The 21068-nt window shown below is 36.7% G+C and overlaps 1 protein-coding gene across 5 annotated transcripts in view; it reads left to right on the top strand.

The window, feature by feature from the left end:
* LOC122404938 overlaps window positions 1-21068 on the top strand; it is a 128274-nt gene that overhangs the window by 68598 nt on the left and 38608 nt on the right. For 3 of the 5 annotated variants that reach the window (XM_043409345.1, XM_043409342.1, XM_043409346.1), the window contains exons 9-13: window positions 871-1083; window positions 1920-2444; window positions 6176-6469; window positions 7257-7557; window positions 13413-13685. In XM_043409345.1, coding sequence (XP_043265280.1) covers window positions 871-1083; window positions 1920-2444; window positions 6176-6469; window positions 7257-7557; window positions 13413-13685 — 1606 coding nt within the window. Of the gene's footprint in view, window positions 1-870; window positions 1084-1919; window positions 2445-2627; window positions 2643-6175; window positions 6470-7256; window positions 7558-13412; window positions 13686-21068 lie in introns of all 5 variants that reach the window. The other 2 variants (XM_043409344.1, XM_043409343.1) reach the window with 2 other exon arrangements.

Below are 21068 nucleotides of genomic sequence, written 5' to 3'. Positions count from 1 at the left end.
CTTTAAACCCTCTAAATATACCAATGAACGCTTATGTGAATTTGTGTTATAAATCCTAGATTAAAATTAACATTGAAAATACCATTTATGTATTTTTACCACTTCGATCCATCAACTTATAGTAAAGAGTTGATAGACTTTTTTCAAACCTTGAAAGAGTCTCCTTTGTGAGGATTTATTGAAATGTTTCTACTCGTCTTTAATCCCAGATATTTCTATCAGTTACCGTATGCATCTTTCCACCAACGCTTACGTGAATCCGCGTTACGTATCGTGGATGAGAATTAATATCGAAAGTGTTATATTTTTCCTCTCTCATCATGAAACAGTAAGTTCGCAATTTCAGATGCATCTGGCGCGCCCGTTGCTCGCACAAGAGAAAGCAATCTGAGATATTTGCAGAGGGTGTATCTGTACCAAGAGTACGGTTGAATATCAAATACACGCGCCGTAAATAAAGAAGTCGGAAGAATCAGGGCGGATAATAACATTTTTACCGACGTCGTGAGCATAATATTGCCGTGACACGGTTCCGTTTATCAGATCGCTTTTTTTTATGATCAATGAGCGCCATTTGCAAGGAAACAGACAGACAATATTGCAAAAATCACATTTCCTCCTGTTTAACAAGAATTGCCTCAAGAATTCTTTAAATATTCCCACTGGCTTGCATATAAAAAGATTCGATGCAAAATAAACGATTTAACTTCTCGGGGAGAGAGAAAAAACCTGTTCGACGGCGAACACGGATATTTCTACACGCAAGAACGAATTCTTTGTCGAAGAATATTCCACCGGATGCTCGTGCATCGAGCAGGAGATTAAGCCAATCGTACTGAAAGATAAAATTCCGTGGGTATTCCGAGTTAGGCTGTTGTCGAGGAGCCGTGCAGCCCGCCACCGATACTGGAGGAAACGGAAATTCCATTCGGATTGGAGGTGCCGCCGTCCCCGGCCAGGTCCAGCAGCAGCAGCAGTTCAGGCAGTTACGACCTGAAAGACGCGATGACAGATCTGGGTCAGGAGCTAGAGCAGACTGCGCCTCTGAGCGGACACACCTCAGAAACGGAGCTGGATCGTGACGTAAGACGATAATTAAACTAATTCCGATCGCCCCGAGTTTACTCGGGTTCCCTCTCGAAATCAACATCTATTTACAAATTCCTGGAAGGGTGTCAATTACGCCCATTTTACCCAGCGGGGCACCGAATTCGACCGATTAACTGTCAAGAATTAACTTCTGAAACGCTGCATCTACCCTAGATTCGACGCTGATAGTCGTTCGAAACATGTTATAACGCGTGCACTGGCTAGTTAGACTGCAATAGTCATTAGTCATTAGTCATTAGGCATCCTCATCTTCATCGTTCGTCCCCTAAACACTCGTTGACTACTTTCGATATAGTAATTTTACTTCCTACTTTTGGGAATTTTTTTAGCGTTTAGAGCTATAATATCGTCTTGGTCGACGATTTTTCGAAAGGAGGAACTTCAAAAAAAAATAAAATATTAAAACATTATTTGATATAAAAATGTAATTAATAATTTGTGTTATAATTTAATCAATTTAATTTTTAAATTATTCAAATCTCCGAAACACCTTCAACTATAAAAAAAAAAAAAAATAGATACACTACATACAATGTAACCCTTTAAACCATACAACTTTTTCATGTAAAGTTTTTTTGTGCAAAGCATATTTAAAAAATTATAAAGTTGGTGGTTGCATGGACCACCCTGTACAGAGAGAAATAAAATTAAAAATGAAATTCAAAAACATAAATATAGCCAAGATAAGTCGATCCAAATAATCGTATTCTGCATCCAACATTTGTTTTGGCTTCGAATACCACCGAATTAAAAAACATTTTATTTAAGGGGACCTTGAGACCCTTTCGATCGATGAAATATCTTTCCAGGAAGGTCACCGTTCGTCTTCCGGGGGTTACGCGGAGTCACCGCCGGATCTACGCACCTGGAGCGAGGAGGAGCGTCGCAGACGACGGCGAAACTTCACCCTGGACTTCCTGGGCAGCGGGACGGAGGCTGAACGGGGCGCTGAGCTCTACACGGAGAACGCGGAGGTCAGCCCCACGCCTAGCCATCGTCACAGATTGCGGGGGAAGTCGACGAGCGCCAGGAGCCCGCACAGGAACAACAGGAAACGCGAGACGACCAACCAGCAGTCGACGCAGTCGCAACAACAGCAACAGCAGATCACCAGGAGTCCCCAGAAGGAGGATTGGAGGGTGGAAGCGGCCGAGGACGGCGGCCACGTGCCTACGTCGGACGATTCCAGCTGCAGTCATCATTACCACATGCACCATCACCATCATCATCATCTGCACAGGGAGGGAGCCGACGGGGCAAGGCACAGAAGAACCAGAGAGAGTCCACGGAAAAAGACTGGTGGCTACGTGTCCGCCAGGAGGAGGAGCAACGAGGTGAGCACACGGAGGTCATTGAATTTGCATGATCGGAGAATTTTAATGGCGGGATGAGAAATGCAAGTTTCAAACATGGAGAATTAGTACCGGAAACCCCCGGGGAGATTGGTATCTTGTTTGCTTGGTAAATTATGAAATACATGGAAGTCGTTGGGGGGGTTGGTTTCTATAGGTACTATGGAATGGAGGTTTCCAGTTTTATTTGGACAGGATTGTATGGTTTGATAGTAGCAGAGAGGCGAGGTTAGGGTTGGATTTGGGAGAGTTAAGAAGGGGAAAAGGAGAAAAGAGTAGAAAAGAGAGGAATGCCTGGAGTAAGGAACAGGAGACAGGTGGAAGTAGGAAATAGAGGACTTAAAAAATAGAAGATGAATGGTGTTATTACGAAGCCAATAGTGCCAGTATCGCAGCCAAAAAAATAGAAAATAGAAATAGACAGTAGTAGGAGTAAGTTTCAGAAATTTACTGGAGTAATTTGTATTAAATAATTTGTATTGGAGGAAGATCTTCAGGAGTTCTACGAAATATCCTGTTTGCTTGGTAAATTATGAAATACATGGAAGTCGTTGGGGGGTTGGTTTCAATAGGTAGTACGAAATGGAGGTTTCGAGTTTTATTTGGACAGGATTGTATGGTTTGATAGTAGCAGAGAGGCGAGGTTAGGGTTGGATTTGGGAGAGTTAAGAAGGGGAAAAGGAGAAAAGAGTAGAAAAGAGGGGAATGATTGGGGCAAGGAACAGGAGACAGGTGGAAGTAGGAAATAGAGGACTTAAAAAATAGAAGATGAATGGTGTTATTACGAAGCCAATGGTGCCAGTATCGCAGCCAAAAAAATAGAAAATAGAAATAGACAGTAGTAGGAGTAAGTTTCAGAAATTTACTGGAGTAATTTGTATTAAATAATTTGTATTGGAGGAAGATCTTCAGGAGTTCTACGAAATATCCTGTTTGCTTGGTAAATTATGAAATACATGGAAGTCGTTGGGGGGTTGGTTTCTATAGGTAGTACGAAATGGAGGTTTCGAGTTTTATTTGGACAGGATTGTATGGTTTGATAGTAGCAGAGAGGCGAGGTTAGGGTTGGATTTGGGAGAGTTAAGAAGGGGAAAAGGAGAAAAGAGTAGAAAAGAGGGGAATGATTGGGGCAAGGAACAGGAGACAGGTGGAAGTAGGAAATAGAGGACTTAAAAAATAGAAGATGAATGGTGTTATTACGAAGCCAATAGTGCCAGTATCGCAGCCAAAAAAATAGAAAATAGAAATAGACAGTAGTAGGAGTAAGTTTCAGAAATTTAGTGGAGTAATTCGTATTAAATAATTTGTATTGGAGGAAGATCTTCAGGAGTTCTACGAAATATCCTGTTTGCTTGGTAAATTATGAAATACATGGAAGTCGTTGGGGGGTTGGTTTCTATAGGTAGTACGAAATGGAGGTTTCGAGTTTTATTTGGACAGGATTGTATGGTTTGATAGTAGCAGAGAGGCGAGGTTAGGGTTGGATTTGGGAGAGTTAAGAAGGGGAAAAGGAGAAAAGAGTAGAAAAGAGGGGAATGATTGGGGCAAGGAACAGGAGACAGGTGGAAGTAGGAAATAGAGGACTTAAAAAATAGAAGATGAATGGTGTTATTACGAAGCCAATGGTGCCAGTATCGCAACCCCAAAAAATAGAAAATAGAAATAGACAGTAATAGGATCGAGTAAAACTGGAGTAATTCGTATTAAATAATTTGTATTGGAGGAAGATCTTCAGGAGTTCTACGAAATATCCTGTTTGCTGGTAAATAATGAAATACACGAGTCGTCGGTGCTTGGTCTGTACACATACTGCAAAATGGAGGTTTCGAGACCAGTTTCACTCGGTCAGGTCTGGTTCGAAAACACGAGGATCGAGTAAATTTCCGAAATTTACTGGAGTAATTCGTATTAAATAATTTATATCGGAGGAAGAACTCCAGAAATTGTACGAAATATCATCCAGTTTGCTGGTAAATAATGAAACACACGAAAGTCGCTCGGTCCGTACACACACTGCAAAATGGAGGATTCGAAGCCGGTTTTATACGGTTCGAGTAAATTTCCGAAATTTACTGGGAGCAATTTGTATTAAATAATTTGCATCGGAGGAAAATCTTCGGAAAATGTAGGAAATTCCATCGGGGGTAAACTTCCTCGGTAGTAAAATATGTATCAACGAGATTGTGGTTAACTGGGGCTAACGAAGAATTCCAAAGTACCTGGCCCGGGTGTCTACTGAATATCTAATATGGCGTACTTTCAACACCTGGTGCAGTTAATGCAGCGATATCTCAAAAATGAAAGTATCGCCAGGCCCGTGTTTATCGAAACCATTTTCGCGCCTCCGGGAGCATAGATAGTCTCGTGAATTTTTCAACGTCGCTTTTCAATTATTCCACCGGCAAAAAGCATCGAGCAATTTTCCATAGTTCGTTGCCTTTCCATCCAGATTTATTTTTGCACATTTTGCAATTAGCTTTCCACTGTTTGTACGGGTAAAAAAATTCACGAAAATAACTAATTTGACTCTAGATATAACGTATTCAAAGTCTTGTTGATTTATTTAATTTTATTATTGTAAAGGAAGGGTACAAACTAAGGCCTTTAAACTTTGTTATTTAATCTCTTTAAACTTAGAAAAGTCTTTGTTGATACGAACAATTACGAATATCAAATGCAAGTTTGTGACTTCTGAAAACAAAAGAAATCTCTTTTCCACGATAAATGCCTGTAATTTAAATTTTATTTGTATATTTTCTAAATTCTATTTGCATTATAATAAATGAAGCTCAAGTCGAGTTATGGTTCGTATTATATTAATATCTCGACGTATAAATAGTCATTGACTTGGTCAAAGTATTTATTAAAAATTCCCCAATGGAATTGATTCTAAATTCAGTTGTGTAATAATAAAAAAAAAAACAAAAATAGAAGTAAGGTATATTCACCAATATACTATTCAATGTAATGGTTTTGGTCAAAGTATTTATTAAAAATTCAAACCATTTACTAAAAATTCCCAAATGGAATTGATTGCAAATTCAGTTGTGTAATAATAAAAAAAAAAACAAAAATAGAAGTAAGGTATATTCACCAATATACTATTCAATGTAATTGTTTTGGTCAATGTATTTATTAAAAATTCCAAGTATTTACTAAAAATTTCCCTATGGAATTAATTATAAATTCAGTGATATAATAATTACAAAAAAAAAAAGAAGTAAGATATATTCACCAATATACTATTCAAGGTAATTGTCTTGATCAAACCATTTACTAAAAATTCCCCAATGGAATTGATTCTAAATTCATTGATATAATAATAACAAAAAAAAAGTAAGGTATATTCACCAATATACTATTCAATGTAATCTTCTTGACCAAACCATTTCCCAAAAATTCCCCAATGAAATTAACTGTAAATTCAGTGGTGTAATAATAACAAAAAAAAGGAAGCTAAGCATGGAGGACGACATTTAATATTTTAATCGATATTTGGTCCCACGGGGGGGGGGGATATTTAAAAAAATAAATGAGGTTCCCAGTACGAGGGAGGATTAATCAGATTTGTCGGATTATAATTAATTCGTCGAGGAATCGTATCGTGTCGCGTGTACGTTTAATCCCGCGTGCATTTTTCTGGAACAATCGAGGCGTAAGGGGGGTAGTATCGGTGCGATATGAGAGCATGATGTCCCTGTTCCCCCATATAGGACAAGAACGCAGCCATAACAGGCAGCCTGCCACGAAGAAGATCACGCGCTGCGGACGACATAATGTGTTCGAGGCTGAGTCCAGGCCGTTATCAACGCAGTCCAGGACACAACGGACAACGAGCGATGATTGTGGAGGCGCAGAGCCCAGAAGCGAGATTAAAAGCTCTTTCAGCGGAGTCTTTGAGGTCTGTCAGTCCGGGCAGCGACAGTGTCTTTTACAGCGAGGGCGCGGACCAATGTCTCACTGTCAGCGCCCTGGAGGCCCTACAGTGCCATCACTGCGGCAGAGAGGTAAATTATTTATTGTTTATCAAACCCCCTTTACTCGCCAAGGAAACGAACGTAGCGTGACGATCGGTAAAGCTATTCTTTTGGTAGAAATCGCATAGCAAAGGACGAACGTAACGCTTTTAGTGTAGTTAGTTGTTGCTTCAGTCTCGAAATCTCTTCCTTTCCTCCTACTTCTGTATTTTTTTAAACGTAACAACTCAAGACAGATGATAGAAAATCTATAATAAATTGAGAAATTAGAAATTCCAAGCGATGTAAAATTTTGTTATCGAAACGTGGTAAGTGGACTGCGGGTATTTTCATTCTGAGAAACTAGAGAACGCGTTTAGTATGCAGAAAACACAATATGACAAACGTCCACGAAGCCTCCCATTTCACTGATTCTGCTAATAAAAATATGAATTTGCATTAAAATTCGCGGTCTAATAGAAACTCTAGCACTAGATTTACGGATGTCAGATTCCATATTTTTTAACAACTTATATTCAATTTGTTTGATGCAATGGTTAGAAGAAAAATCGTATTTTAAGGTAATCGTCAACATGAAAGGTATCGATAAATACACGTGTGATCAATGCCCGTAAATCTAGTGTTAAATAGAAATTATCGTGGTGTTAGAAAGCGTGGAATGTTTCTGAATTCGTTCGAACTGTAAATTGGAAACGATATCCAAGTGGATGTTTAACGAAAGAAAAACCTGCAAGCTGAGATCGATCTGTCTCTCTATCTATCGGTCTATCTACCTCTTTTCTCTATCGTGCGTGCTGCCATGTTGCTCCACCCCGAGGTCTCGGAAGAGATCGTTCGACCGCCGGCAGGTTTCGCGGACTCCCCGGAAGGGCACAGGGCGTCCTCGAAGCACGTGGCCGGGCACAGGCTGTACAAAAAGTTCGACAAAAGGTACCGATCGGAGGATCGCGGTGACAGGAGGCATCGACGTAGCAGCGGCGGCAGATCGGACGTCAGGGCGAAATCCGAGGAGAGGGCTGCACCCAGACGTGGGAGCAGAGGATCGATCGACGAGACGGCCGCGGGCAGGAAAAGGCTTCAGGCGAGGAGCACGGACATCAGTTTGGAAATTCTTACAGGTTAGATCAATGGATCTTCCTCCGTTCACCCGGTGGAGCGTAATTTTTTCATTATTTATAGTATAGAAAGTTGTGTTTTGAAGTTTAATTTATTTGGCATATTTTTTCTTCAAGCATGCATTTCAAGAATCCGAACGTGCATTAGTACTTTAGCTTCGTGCGGAATATTTACAAACTATGTCGAGAATTTTTTCATTTTGATCAGATAGAAGATGAAACGTTCTTGAGAATGAATTTTGTTTCTAGTCGATGACGTGGTTAACTCTGGAGAAAACAATTATTTACGGGGGAAAAATGGCATAGTATTTCTGAGAAGATCCTGCATACAAATTTGAATTCGTTTTCAATTAAATAAACAATTTTTATAATACAGTTTCATCGCAAAACAGTCGTATAATTAATAGGAATTGTTGAAACTTCTTTGGAGATGTAGGGTCAAAGTAAATGACAAAATAAACATAGAAGACAGCATAAATAATAATAGTTGTTAGGTTCGTTGGATAAGGGATGAAATGCCCTTTAAAATGAGCGTTCGAACCAGTCGATAGCGTAATTAGTTCCGGAGATATGAGGATTTTAGTTTCAAGTCGTTGCGGTGGCTAGTTTCGGAGATACGAGGGTCCGAAGCGTTTGTTTACGTTCACTGACTCGAGGTCAATGACCTTGCGCGTAAATAGTAAACAGTAATTCAACGCTATGCGTCAGACGAAGACAAAAAAAATTACCTTTCACATAAATTACGATATCTCGGAAACGGAAAGTCCGATCGACAAAAACCAAAAACCATTTTAAAGGGGAAGGTTCACCGCTTCTAACAATACCTTAATAATGAATAAAGTACTAGTAGTTTCGGAACTACACACGTCTAAAGTTTTACTATTTTTAATACGCGTTGTTAGACTGTTCCAAGACACTGGAAACTGGAAAATTCTCTCCTTTCATCTTTACTATACATATATTTCCTTTTTACATCGGAAGCAAAGTAATTTTGTTTAAAAAACAAAAAATATAAATCATTCGTAGCAGGCAAGACAGACTACATATTTCTCTCAGAAAAGAAGCAATGAGAATAGAAGTGAATATTATAAAATTCATTGTACGTATACTATAGGAAATATCGCGAAGCAAAATGGCGCTAAAATATCATTCTGTTAGAAATTTAAACCAGACTTCTGTCAGGTGATGAGATATCATCTCAAGTGAGACATGTTTTGAATTGTCAATGAATTTAGAAAATTCTTAGCCTTTCTTGAGAAATGTATTTTTTCGAGTTGTGAGAATTTTGTTCTGAAGCTATCAAAATTTATCGAATGTATGGTTTTGGAGAAACGTTTTCCTAATTTTCTGGCGTCGAATTAACGCTCATTCGTGTTTTCGTTCGCGGGAATGCACGAAAATCGCACGCAATGCGGCGGATGTTGCCACTGTTCCCGTTAAAATTTTTGGAATATCTCCCGTCTGACAGCAGTGGCACGCAGACGAGCATTATCGCGCGCAAGAATCACCTCCCTGCTCAATTCCCAGGGTCGTTTATTTTTTACAGCCGTTCGTGATCGCTTTAATGCGTCGCAATAACCTGAAATAGCATAAGCAATCAAAACCTTAATTGTTTTTCCTTCGAGCTTAAACTACGCGCGAACGATTCCTTTCGAAATCGAAACTGATATCATATTTGCCTTCTTTGGACTATTGGATAATCTACCCTGGGATTCTAGAGTCCAAAATAAGACGAAAATCAAGAATACCAATTTGTTAATGAAGGCTTTGTTAAAAAGTTATTAACATTTAAAGTTCCGTTAGTACTGAATTTTTTTCTCGAAAATGGGCAGGATTTCGGGGGTATGTCTATTCACCAAAAATTATTGTAATTGACTCCTTCAACTGGATATAATTTTTTGAAAACGATTTGAAATTTTTTTTTTGCCGGAAAATTTGCCCAAGTATTCGAATTTTTTTCTCGAAAATGCGCAAGATTTCGGGGGTATGGCTATTGACCAAAAGTAATTGTAATTGACCCCTGCACTTGAATATATTTTTTTTAGAACGATTTGAAATTTTTTTATTTGCCGGAAAATTTAGGTACCTAACTCCTTGTCGATTTTTCTTAGAAATTCGTTTTTGATTTTTAGTAATTTTGTTTGACGCTCTACGGAAAAGTTGTCTAATACTTTTTTATAGGTACCCATGATGTCTACTCCAGAAAAAAGTTTCATCGAAATATATACACTATTGTAGAAGTTATGGTTGTTTGAAAATTGGACAATTTTCATGGGGTTTTTTTTCACTTTACGGGGTTAAGAAACAACTTTTCGAATACTTTTGCAATTTCTACATATTCTTCGCCAAAATACGCGTTGTTTGCCGTTTGAAACATTAAAATCCTTCAATCCGTTCAGAAGTTATGACATTTTAAAGATTCGCATGAAATTTTCGGGCAACATTTCTGGCCATCAATTACATTTTCGATTAGGAATTTTTTTCTCGAAAGTGCGTAGGATTTCAGGGATATGTGTAACGACCAAAAATGATCGTAATTGACCCCCGCAACCGAAAATAATTTTTCCAAAACGATTTGAAATTTTTTTTTCCGTCGAAAAATTTCACACCTTCTCGAATTTTTTTCTCAAAAATGGGTAGGATTTCGAGGGAATGTCTATTCACCAAAAATGATTGCAATTGACCCTTGTAATCGAAAATAATTTTTCCAGGGTGATTTGAAACTTTTCAATTTCGTCGAAAAATTTAGGCACCTACTGGAATTTTTTTCTCGTAAATGGGTAGAATTTCGGGGGTATGTGTATTCACCAAAAATGCTTGTAATTGACCCCTGTAACTAAATATAATTTTTTTAGTATGATTTGAAATTTTTTAATTTCGTCTAAAAATTAAGGCACCTTCTCGAATTTTTTTCTAGAAAATGGGAAGGATTTCGAGGGTATGTCTCTTCACCAAAAATGATTGCAATTAACCCCCGCAACCGAAAATAATTTTTCCAAAACGATTTGAAACTTTTCAATTTAATTGTTAATAACTTTTTAACGAAGCCTCCACCAACAAATCGGTATTCTTGACTTTCGTCTTATTTTGGCCTCCAGAATTCCTAAATTACCGAATTACGATTACCAAATTATATAAACAACCAGAATTTTAGTATTTTTCCAGAAATAAAAATTATATTTGTTATAAATGACGTATAATTGTATTCGAACGCGTTATTCCGGTCTTTATCGCGTAGATTTTGTTAAAGCGTAGAACCGTATCTTGAATATTTCGCGACAAAACGTTCCCTCGGTTTCCTGCAGCGGGCATAAAACGCTCCAACAACGAAGTTGTACGGCGCATCGTGAAAAGCACGTTTGAAAGTTCGGATGCGTAAACTTCATTAACAGTTTTCATATCTGGCAGGAAACGCATTTTACAGGCGAAACGGATGTACGGCGTATTGCGGAACGAGCGTAATAAAGGTGGGCAAGTATCGCCCTTGTAAAAAGTTACGTAATGAAACGCGATTGAAAAATTGAGTGGAGCCCCGGCGCAGTCACGTAGGGGAAGTTTTACACGCTTTTCTCTTACTATTTATTTTCCTTTAAGAAGATTAGTTGCTTTTGTCCTCCTTATGATGCAATAAACCACGCTACGAGGGAAGGATACGCTTATTTATTTCTCGACGTACATATTACGCTCGATAAGAAACTCCATTTATCCAAGACGCGATAAATAATTACTCCAAGATAATAAATAATGCAACGTTGACTATTTATGGAACAAAGAATCATCGTTAAATGAATATTAGAATAATTCAAAATTTAAAATTCGATCAAATCTTCGAGGAAAAGCAACAGTTCTGATAAATACATTTCGATACCGGAAGTGGTCAGAGTGATTCGTAATTTCTAATAAAAATGGTAAAAAATTGATTTTCGAAACTTTTCTATATAAAAGACTGAATAAAAATTTATTTCTATTGCGTTAGACATTTATTCGAGAGTCTAATCATTTTAATTTCTTCGATACAAATGGATACACTATAATTCTCGGTGGTTCTAGCGTTGTAGAGTCTTTTTTAACCGAGAAAAATAATTCACGTGTTATGTATACGCGCATACTTGGCAAAACTATGCGCCGATGTTTCCCAATTGATACATTTTACACCGTGCACCGTTTGTCTGAAATTGTTTCAAAATAGTTTATCGGTTGGCGAAACCCGACCGGAAAACCGCGTTTAAATTCCAGGCCTGAAAGTGTTAATATCGCCATAACACCGGAATGGGGAATGGTGTTATCAATACGAACGACATGATAAATTCATACTGAAAATTGCGTGGCTCGTTCGAATCGATCGTTAGGCTTCCAGGGTGCACCTTGCCTTGTTTATTTCTATTTCTTTGCAACTCTAATTTGTCGTACGTGATTTTATTTTTTCTCCAATAGGTAAATAAATATTGCTTTTAATTTTATTCCCAAATTCTCTAAAAATCCTAGTTTACGATGCCTCTCAGGTAATGAACTTGCATCTCACGAGTCTTCTAGTCGCTTGCCTGCTTAATTCGAAGCACAACAAGCAAAATGGCGCCTTTCGAAGCGCTTCGAATGCCATTTTAATGGTTTCTAAGGCTCTCCAGAGATTCCAAGGTATAAAAACGAAATTGCAACGTCACGACTCGATACTAGCTCCAGATATATTATTTAAAAATAGTCGACGTTTTCGTATTCGTACGAGAATTTCTATTTCTGGTGTTACGAGTCAATTTCTCAAGTTTCTATAATGCTACTTTTAAACTCGCATAATCTACGGTCTGAGCAACTACCTAGAAGCTCCTGGAGTTCTTCGATCATATAAAATATTTTGGTTTTAACAAATTTTAAACGACTTTGCCTGGAAAACTCTGTCAGACTTCATCAAACTAAAGTTTTTTCGAAGAAACTAGTCAAATTTCATCGTCAAGCCTTACATATTACAATCAACTGTTTATATTCTCTTGGTACTCATACTGACGGATCTATGTTTCCTTTGTGGTCATTTTTCGTTTAATTTAAACAAAATTAAACAGTGGGCACTCAAAAAATTATTTAAAATTAAACAGTACAGGTTTAAAAAATTATTTTGTGTTAGGGGATAGTCTCCTGTGAATGGCATCGATGGTGATTTGGTTGAGTGAGGTTGGTAGTGACGATGAGTGAGGGGAATACTGTGTGTATCGAGAAGACAAAGGAGTCACGCAGAACAAAGAGTGTTGCATATTTGTTGAGGATTTGGTTAAGTTTTTTTTTTTGTATTATAAATAAATCTGTTACTTTAACACTTTGGGAAACAAATTTAGATGGAATTTGTGAATTTCGACAAGGTTACGAAAATAAATACCGAAACTGTTAAAACTATGTAGTAAAAGTTATTTTTGTTTCGTGTGGTTGGCTACATTGCTTTACGTCCCCTTTCTTATGTTTTTCTGATGAGGATGGTAAAATCACAGTTTTCTGTTTGTTACCTTCCTTTTATTTTTCTAAATTACTAAACAAATATTGAACAAATTGAGTTTATTTTCTTCAATTCTAACAGAAACAAATTTCAAGTTACGTAACATAGAATGGTGTAAAATCGAAATTTTAATCTCGCAAGAGTATTATACAGTTTAAAATATGTGCTGGATCGGCTAGTTACGGTCCTGGGTGGTCGCAGCGCCACGCGGCGGCAAGCGAGAGAGTGAGAGTGTGGCGAGTGAGTTGAGAAATCGTCACGATGCGAGCCTGTTTTTTGTAATTCACATATACCTGCAATAAACTATTAATTTCACTGCGCAAACCACGACTTGATTATTCGGACGCTACAGATACAACGTTTTGAATGAAATCGACAGGCCGGGAGGACGAGGACAGCTACGTGGAGCCGTACACGAGCAGCGAGTGGATCTACATCGGCGACCTCGAGGAGAGCCACGTGTGGAGGAGGGCGGACAACAAGGATGGCGACGAGGTGGTGCCGGAAAGTGTCGCGAAAGAAAGAAGAAGTTCCCAGGAATCGACCGAGAGCGAGAGAAACTTTCGTGAGAAGTACCAGGCGGCGACGCGCAGGATGGTGCATCGAAAGAGCAGCGGCGAGATGTATAAAAGGATACAGACCAACAGTTTCGGTAAGTCGACAACGTAACCCTTTTTCGTTCGTCATCCGGTCGAATATTCACTTGACTATGCACGGGGGATGGCTGACGCCACGTTGTTCCGCCGGGGAACGTATTAAACTCGCGTAGTGGCACGCCTGCACGCGCCAACCGCCCTCTGTAGGGAGTTTTACGTCGCTCGCGGGCGCGTGTGAGGCGTTGAGCTGGAAAGATTAGCCCTGGAACGCTTTTAACACATTGACTGCCACGTCACCCACGTATGGGTGACACTATTTTTCATCCAAGGAGTTAAAAAAATTGATTCTCAAGATTAGATGCAAAATAAAATAAAGTTAGGTAGGGCCCTTGAATTTTAACGACTCTGTGAAAATAAATTCCATGAGAAATTCTTAGGTAGGCTAGATTCCAGTTGTCTAGAAACAAAATTTAATTTTCTTTTTAATTTGAGGGGTTTGGCCTGGCAGTCAACGTTTAATTTGAGGGGTTTGGCCTAGGCTCGCGACTCGAACACGGTAGATTGAAATTTTTAACTAGGGGGGAACAAAATTTCGCGAGATTCTTTACTCTGGATCGACAATCATCATGTATTTATTTCTACCAGAGAAATTAAAAAGATAGACGCTTGAATAATCGTTCTCTTGTAGAAAACTGATAGTAAAAATTCGATCGAGTAAATTTTTCGCAATTTTTAAATAGAAATTCGGATCGTTTTGACCACTTTTGGTAGTTCTAGTGTTGAAGATGGAATGGAAGGGATCGCAAATAGTGATAAACATGCGAGATTAACGTTAACAAGGATGGCTAGCTGGGTTGTCGTACGTATACCGTATAAACGCAGCGAAATTAAACGCTGGATTCTGATTATCTCGGTCCACGTACCGAGAAACGAGTAGAAAATTTATGGTCGTTCGAGGCGAGTACAACACGCTGAACGCATCCATTTTCCCTCCTCGACAAGTTTCTAATTGTTTCGCGGGCGAAACGCTAGATGGCATCCTGCTGGCGGCTCAACGTACCGGAAATTAGTCTCAATGACGATACACATGCAATAAATAATAGCTGAATCGTTCATTTAAATTCTATAAATACCGTGAAACTAATCAAAGTACATATTTCAAGTTATACTATAGACACACTAGAATAGATTTATTCAAACTACTCAAATATCTTTCAAACTGTAGTATAGACAAACTAGAATACATTTATTCAAACTATTCAAATATATTTTAATACACTAACGATTCGAAATTAGCCTCAGTGGCGATACATATGCAATAAATAATAGTTGAATCTTTCATTTAAATTTTCTAAATACCGTGAAACTATTCAAAATACTCGAATATATTTCAAATTACACTATAGACAAACTAGAATACATTTATTCAAACTATTCAATTATATTTTAATACACGAACCAATCGAAATTAGCCTCAATGGCGACACATATGCAATAAATAATAGTTGAATCGCTCATTTAAATTTTCTAAATACCGTGGAACTATTCAAAGTACTCAAATATATTTTAATATACGAACGAATCGAAATTAGCCTCAATGACAATACATATGCAATAAATAATAGTTGAATCTTTCATTTAAATTTTCTAAATACCGTGATACTATTCAAAATACTCGAATATATTTCAAATTACACTATAGACAAACTAGAATACATTTATTCAAACTATTCAATTATATTTTAATACACGAACCAATCGAAATTAGCCTCAATGGCGACACATATGCAATAAATAATAGTTGAATCGCTCATTTAAATTTTCTAAATACCGTGGAACTATTCAAAGTACTCAAATATATTTTAATATACGAACGAATCGAAATTAGCCTCAATGACAATACATATGCAATAAATAATAGTTGAATCTTTCATTTAAATTTTCTAAATACCGTGAAACTATTCAAAATACTCGAATATATTTCAAATTACACTATAGACAAACTAGAATACATTTATTCAAACTATTCAATTATATTTTAATACACGAACCAATCGAAATTAGCCTCAATGGCGACACATATGCAATAAATAATAGTTGAATCGCTCATTTAAATTTTCTAAATACCGTGGAACTATTCAAAGTACTCAAATATATAGTTTAATATACGAACGAATCGAAATTAGCCTCAATGACAATACATATGCAATAAATAATAGTTGAATTTTTCATTTAAATTTTCTAAATACCGTGAAACTATTCAAAATACTCGAATATATTACAAATTACACTATAGACAAACTAGAATACATTTATTCAAACTATTCAATTATATTTTAATACACGAACCAATCGAAATTAGCCTCAATGGCGACACATATGCAATAAATAGTAGTTGAATCGCTCATTTAAATTTTCTAAATACCGTGGAACTATTCAAAGTACTCAAATATATTTTAATATACGAACGAATCGAAATTAGCCTCAATGACAATACATATGCAATAAATAATAGTTGAATTTTTCATTTAAATTTTCTAAATACCGTGAAACTATTCAAAATACTCGAATATATTTCAAATTACACTATAGACAAACTAGAATACATTTATTCAAACTATTCAATTATATTTTAATACACGAACCAATCGAAATTAGCCTCAATGGCGACACATATGCAATAAATAATAGTTGAATCGATCATTAAAATATTCCAAATACCGTGGAACTATTCAAACTACTAAAATATATTTTAATACCCAAATGAGCCGAAATTAGAAGTTTACGAGCGGGTGTAAAATTTGTGTCGGGGAATAAAATTGGTGTTTGTCGGAGGGCATCGTAACTGGAGTGGTCGTTGAACTTCCCCGCCGCTGAATATTACGGGCTCGCGTATCGCGCTGCGAACAGATTTGAAGAAACCGGGTGGTGTGATTGATCACCCCACACACCGAAAGGCCGTCCACGTATAATACGAAAAAAGCCATGCCCACTGTGCGCGTAAGGATCCAGCGCAATCCTTTACGTAAGCAAAAGATCCTGTCTCGCGAGATGGATGTTCCGGGAGCCCGGAGCCATTTCGCGTATCATCCGAAATGACTTTAAACTAGGTCCCTTGCCGGAGGACCAGAGACGGAGGCGTCGAACGATATTAGAAATACTCGAAAAGATCTCGAAATATTTCGACCATCAAAATGTAATCGCGATTCGTCGAGAGCAGTTTTAACCTACTCGTTTGTAATGTTCGTGTTTCGACCTAGCTTATCCTTCGATTTTAATTTATCTCAGGAGGGTGGATGTCGCAAGTTGCTATATGCAAGATATTATTAGGTCGTTCGTGGAGTTTCTTTTCAATGAAAATTTCTTTTCTTGCCTCAATTTGAATGATCTTGGTGGAAGATTCCAAGGCCATAAAATTCTAAATTCTGATGGTTTGGTTGCGAAGTATGCGTCGACCCAATTTTTCGTTTGGTCGAATTTTCGGAATGCGTGCCCTCTGAGACAGTGTTCCATCGATCCGGAGCAGATGGTATTCGGTGGGAGCTGCATCTGGAGAATAGGCTAACCGAGAGCCAACGAGGAAAGGACCTCGATTGTTCGACTTCGATTTTAACTAGTCTTTGCAAGGTGACAATATGTACATATCTTCCCAACTATATGTGCAAAATATTAAGTTTAAATACTCGATAATTTTAAAGATACACACGATTACAATTATGAACCATACATATATACTATAACTATATACACTAGGCGACAAAATGTTGTTGGTGAGGTGAAGAGAGTGCCTGACTGGTAAATCGAAGGTTCTGCGTTCGATTCTTGCTCCAGTGGGTATATATTTTTTTCTATTATAAAAATATACATGCATGCAATAAAAATACAAATAATTATAAATGTACCTTATTTAATATCTAAACTAATGATTCACAAAAATATACAATTGCTATAGTGCTAAAACTTTCTTTCGATATGGACAATTTTGATACAATTTAGCACTGTATTGTATATTTTTGTAAATCATTGCTTTGAATATTAGGTAAGATACATTTATTGCTATCATTTATATTTGTATTGCATACATCTCTGAACTCTTATATTTACGATATATTATTGAGGGTTTATATCTCCAATTGTTAATATCTTTAAAATTGTTCAGTATCTACACATCCAAGGGCCCAAATTCGTTAAGATCGAAGTCAAACCTTCCCTTTTAAGTATCGATTCAACCGTGACAAATAAAACACAATCGTCAGTTTACGAGCGGTCCGCGGTACTTAATAAACCGACGCCCATAACTCGATAATTTTCGAGACACGAGCAATTCAAATCGTATACCTTGCGGAGCGAATATTAATTAATGTCCCCTTCCGCCATTTTGCGCGAGCATTCCGCGGACAATATTTGCTTTACGATCGCCCTGTATTGTACAATCATTGCAAACGTAAAATGCTCGACGCTCGTATTTTGTACTTTTCGTCGACAAATATATACTCGGGAATTAATTTTTCAGCGAACCGTGTTGTTGCTGTTATAAATAACCTCCGTTGATAAAGAAACGTGCACTCTGCAGGAGATTCGCGTTTCCCCAGTGTCGCGAGTCTCTCGCCACTTTAACGAAAGAAAGTGACAAGGATTGATCTTACAAAGTGTACTATAATATTCATAGCGTGCCTCGAAAGTTCCAAACGATCGAACAGAGTTTCAGATTGTCGGGCTAAAAATATTCCACCGCCATTTTCCTCTTCCTTCGAAATATTACATTACGCGTGTACGATTTCGCGCAGTGTTTTATATTTTTTCGTTAAATTTCACTCGACTACGGTGTCCTCGAGCCCTTCGTTACGCCGCTTATTCATAAATTGTTCGATGGCAAAGCCCTGGATCTTTCCAGCGAGACTCGGCGCCCGCGACAACGCAAAAACAACCCCGACGTCGCTGGAAAACAATCTCCCAGGCTACAACGCGGCTTCGGATTGGTCGACCGGAAGCCCCATTCTTAACCCGCTTGACTATGATCTGTCGCGAGTTTTCGACGAAATGACACGAAAGAAATGTCCCCCTACAATGTCGACAAATGGCTATTTTCGCCTCTCGTCGCGAAAGAGAAATCATACATCGCGTTCGTGGCTTTCCAATCAACCAGAAATCGATAATTATTTCATAGGGAATGTTCCATTTTCGAAGCAATTCATCGCTCGATGGGAAATTACTTAATTCTAAGAATTAATTTTGGAAAATGCATTCATCTTCCACGCATTCATCTTCCATTTCAATTTTCTTTATTAATATTATCCGATAATAGCTTGACACACTATACATTATTTGTCGTTGGTCGTCATGATTTCGATACAAAAATATCTCCATTTTTTTATATAATGGCAGACATTTTTCCAATTTTTTTAACTAATAACGATAATAATAATAATAATAATAATAATGACTATGGTGATGATGATGATAATAATAATAATGATGATCATGATAATGATGATGATAATAATAATAATAATGATCATGATAATGATAATGATAATGATAATAATAATGATAATGCTCATGATAGTGATAATAATGATAATGATAATGATAGTGATAGTGATAATGATGATAATAATAATAATAATAATGATAATGATGGTAATAATAATAATAATGACGATGATAATAATAATAATAATGATCATGATAATGATAATAATAATGATAATGCTCATGATAGGGATAATAATGATAATGATAGTGATAGTGATAATGATGATAATAATAATAATAATGACGACGACGATGATGGTGATAATAATGATAATGATAATGATGGTAATAATAATAATAATGACGATGATAATAATAATAATGATGATCATGATAATGATAATAATAATGATAATGCTCATGATAGTGATAATAATGATAATGATAGTGATAATGATGATAATAATAATAATAATGATAGTGATAGTGATAATGATGATAATAATAATAATAATGATAATGATAATGATGGTAATAATAATAATAATAATGACGATGATGATAATAATAATAATGATCATGATAATGATAATAATAATGATAATGCTCATGATAGTGATAATAATGATAATGATAGTGATAGTGATAGTGATAATGATGATAATAATAATAATAATGACGACGACGATGATGGTGATAATAATGATAATGATAATGATGGTAATAATAATAATAATGACGATGATAATAATAATAATAATGATCATGATAATGATAATAATAATGATAATGCTCATGATAGTGATAATAATGATAATGATAATGATAGTGATAATGATGATAATAATAATAATAATGACGATGATGATGATGATGATAATAATAATGATGATGATAATGATATTGATAATACTCATGATTATGATTGTGATAATAATGATAATGATAGTGATAATGATGATAATAATAATAATGATGATGATAATGATAATAATAATGATAATAATAATAATAATAATAATACCTAGAATAAAGTTAAAAAAATTATTTTTGTGAATATCTCAAAAACAAAGGACGAGCGACGGTAACATGTATAGGGAAAAAAATCTTCATAAGAATGACTTTGACAAAATATTTCAAGGTCATCGAAATTGGTGAGGAATCGCTAGAGTAAATAATTACCATTTGAATTTTTGAACCAACGTTTAGTCTTGACTAACAAAGTTTTCACTTCCTCCGGCCAGGGTAGACAAATTTGTTAAAAATAAAAATTGTTTGTATCAGCGCGTAAAAATACCTGTTATCAAGGTTGCCGCTTGGGGGTTAGATGAATCGATTTATAGCTTTCCCATACGACGTATTGCCGCTAAGTTTATTAATTAATACCGTGAGTATTAAAATAACCAACCTTCGTAACAATGAACTAATGCGTGAACGACTTCGATAAATTTATAAATAACCACGATTGAAAGTTTCTCCATCGTTCGTACTTGCAAAGGTATATGTATCGATAGATCGATGCATAAATATCGGTAATTCACGTTTTATCGAATTAATGGCGTTTGTAATTATTTGATTCGAGGCCTGGGAACAAGTAAATCTCGTTCGCGGTACGTGCAAGGTGTTTCGTTGATGGGAAGACATCAAAGGGAGGATTTCAAAAGCTTCTAGCGAAATGTACCCGATGATGCTTAAACGGTGCATCGATCGTTTGAAACAAGAATCAGCGTTTTAAATACATTCCACTTCATACACTATATTTAACGGTGACTGGTGCACTTGAAAATCGAGTGTAGTTCGCACGAAATTGATTGCCCTTCCGTTGCGCCAACAATTAAATAAATTCAACGGCTCTTTTTGCAATCACCCGTCAAACGATGGCTGATTTTTTTCAAAAAACATGTGGCATCGTTTCGTGCACGTAAATGAAATCGATGCATCGACTTGTCGCGATATATTAACAC

Source organism: Colletes gigas, unplaced genomic scaffold, assembly GCF_013123115.1.
Source record: "Colletes gigas isolate AHSC1104 unplaced genomic scaffold, ASM1312311v1 Colletes_gigas_Sc00003, whole genome shotgun sequence".
Classification (NCBI taxonomy): domain Eukaryota; kingdom Metazoa; phylum Arthropoda; class Insecta; order Hymenoptera; family Colletidae; genus Colletes; species Colletes gigas.
Note: the sequence above shows the minus strand (reverse complement) of the source record. Positions and strands in the feature narration are given on the sequence as shown.